The sequence below is a fragment of the Mus musculus genome, chromosome Y (assembly GCF_000001635.26).
Source record: "Mus musculus strain C57BL/6J chromosome Y, GRCm38.p6 C57BL/6J".
Lineage (NCBI taxonomy): Eukaryota > Metazoa > Chordata > Mammalia > Rodentia > Muridae > Mus > Mus musculus.
Genome location: NC_000087.7, coordinates 40,804,696 through 40,807,630, shown reverse-complemented (window position 1 = coordinate 40,807,630; position 2,935 = coordinate 40,804,696). Strand labels below are relative to the sequence as shown.

The window sequence follows — 2,935 nt, the reverse complement described above, 5'->3', positions numbered from 1 at the left end:
TCTTCACATCAGAGGTTCTACCTATGTCCTGTCCTTCTCCCCTACTTACTAAACATCCATCTTTTTCTGCCATCCCTGCTCCTCAAAGTTCCATCTCCAATTCCTTATTCTGCATGCAGACCAGAGAAGCTGTTCATTTTAGCATGTATGATTTTAGGTGTATGTACTGTTCACCGCCTGAAATGAAACTTTCATCTTCATTGGAAGTTCTTTCCACTGTAGGCCATCTCGTCCAGCAAATTGTTCACTCACAGCATGTCATGTCACACATTTACATTTTTAGAACAAAACACATTTTATTGGCAAAGATACTGGGATTATCAAAGACCCTTATGTAGCCAACACAGGAAAAAAAAAGACTTTTTTTTTCTTCCAGTCCTATATGTTTACGTTTCTGTACTTTATGATTTTTCAACTTCAAGAATCTTTGGCACCATAGTATAGACATAGATATGGATGTCACCATGAAACTTGATAAAGTACACGGAAGGATTGGCTAGAACTTGGTAAACAACCTTTCCGAACTTTTTGGAACCATCTTTTCTGGTGTACTCCACCCAGTTACCAATCAACACATCACTGTCATCTCCTGATCTCTCCTCAGCCGGAGGAGTGTCTGGAATCATGTGGAGGTTACCTTCCTTGTAGTCATCCAGGAGCTGATAAGCATAGAGAGCTGGATCCTTCTTGTAGGTAATGTAAAACAAATCCTTCATGATTGGCACCTGGGCTAGCACCACCCCCCTCCAGTTGACCTCAGAGCCATCTTTCCCCTCAAATTTGTGTTGTACCGCTCTGCCAACCAGGGCTCTGGCGAGGTGGGCATCCCTCACCTGAGGAAATACTACTATGGGAGGCAAAACCTTAAAGTTTAAAATCCTGTCATCACTGTAGAGCTCCAATCCGTAGATGCTGTCAATTCCATCATACTTCACCAAGTAAAGAGAAGGGTTTGTTGGCAGTTGATCTAGAACTATGGCCTTCCATTGGGTGACAGGCTCATTACCTTCCTTCCAACTGTGAGAAATTCTGCAGCCGACAATATTCCTCAGGGTGTTGGAAGAAGACTTCCTCCTCCTCTTCTTCATGAGGGATGACATGCTAAGCCTCTTCAAAGGTATTTTCTTCTACATGGCTGTAGCCTTGCTGTGGTATACCACACCAAACCCAGGCAGATGTCTTGTGGCTATCATTCTGTGTTCAAATATACTTGCCCATTGCCTTGGATTGAAGATATTGCCTGTTTAAACCAGACACAATGCTGTTGCTACTGTCATATATATGAGTTACTGAAAGGCAATGGGTGTAGGGTGGGAGAGAATGCAGGACCAAGGCTCTTCTCTAATGGAATTTTGAGCAGGTCAAGAAGGTTATTCTAAACATGTTTGGGCTTCTAAACTTAATTTGATCAAAATAAGAAGCTCATAATCCAGCTATGGTGGCACACACATTTAATCCCAACTTTCAGAAGGCAGGGTCAGGCAGATTTCTGACTTAGAGACCAGCCTGGTCTACAAAGTGAGTTCCAGGGCAGCCAGTGGTAGACAAAGAAAAAATGTCTCCAAATCAGCTACAACATTAACAACTAAAACAAAAAACCAACAAAAACAAAACAAAACATACAAACAAAAAACAAAAAAGAAAAACAAACAAAACAAAACAAAACAAACAATCAAATCAGAAGTTAATAGGAGATGGTAGTAACCCAAATCTTTAATCCTAGTACTCAAGAGGCAGAGGGAGGCAAACCTTAGTGAGATAAAGGCTAGTCTATTCTACAAAGTGATTTTCCTAACAGCCAAAGCTACACACAAACACACTCAAAGTAAAATTAAACACCCATCCAAAGAAAAAACAAACAAACAAAACAACAACAACAACAACAAACAAATAAATAAAGGAAACAAGGAAATTATCAAAGGGAAATTAACAAGTAATTCTCGAGAGCTCAGAATAATATACTCAGATGAATATGTCTTCAGCCCTGAGCTAATTTGCCTCTGCTGAGGAACATCTCCTTGCATGTCTATGTCAATGTGGAAGTTGGTATGCCTTTTACCCAAAATGATCAAGGAGAGAACAGAATAAAGAAAATGAGCCAGAGTTGTCACCTACCCTCTCTTGTACCTGCAAGCTGTGAAATAGGTGGCAATATTCACAAATATCCCAGGGACACAGCACACCACTGGCCTTCTGTATTGTGTTACCTGACCCAGCCTCAGGATTATTTGGTGATTATTTGCCACTGCAACTCCGGCCTCAACAAGTCCAGGCAATATCAGCCATTTAGAAGTTACATCTTCTAAAATACATAAGGACAATGAAGAGCTTTGGCATTTTAATGGAATTTTGAAGGAGATATCGTTAGCAAGGATAATAAATTCAGGAGATCAACTAAACTGGATCAACCATGCCCCTGGCCCCAAACATGGGAGAATTTAGACTGTACAGTTACTCAGTGTGGGAGGGAAAACTTTCAGCTTTCTATAGCTATGATGGTCCCAGTTACTTCATAAATGTACTTACCCAAAGAAAATGTCTTAGTCGTCAAGATTCTGTCTTTTGATACAGACCAGGCCACAAAAGCTTGAGGAACAAGTTGGAGTTCAGGAGCTGGCTTGCCTTTCACAGACCACTGGGAAAATAGTGGACACACCTTCTAGGAATTCTAGTGTCTCTAAGTGGAATAGATGTGCAATCTATGGCCAGTGCTCTGTGACATCACCTAGTTCAGCTTGCATCATAGAACCCCACTCATGCTGGTTCCTTCCCTAATTACACTCAGAAACATTAACCATCTAGGCTTTACCTTTTCATATGGCCTCCTAGAAATCCAAAATGAAATCCCTACAGAAATGCCCTGATGACCTGAGTCACATTCTGCCCAAGTAAATCACTCTTGTATTGTTTATATTTTTTGGTGGTTGGGTTTCTG

The 2,935-nt window shown here is 40.9% G+C and overlaps 1 protein-coding gene across 1 annotated transcript; it reads right to left on the bottom strand.

Moving 5' to 3' along the window:
• Positions 1-401: 401 nt before the first annotated feature.
• Positions 402-1,196, bottom strand: Gm20795 (predicted gene, 20795). Its single transcript, XM_011251070.2, has one exon. The coding sequence runs from the start codon at positions 1,098-1,100 to the stop codon at positions 402-404; it is 699 nt and encodes a 232-aa protein (XP_011249372.1). The 5' UTR covers positions 1,101-1,196.
• Between the last annotated feature and the right edge of the window lie 1,739 nt (positions 1,197-2,935).

What these genes read in the sequence shown, in the direction of transcription:
- Gm20795 (XM_011251070.2), bottom strand. Translation starts at nt 1,100, where the DNA reads ATGTCATCCCTCATGAAGAAGAGGAGGAGGAAGTCTTCTTCCAACACC.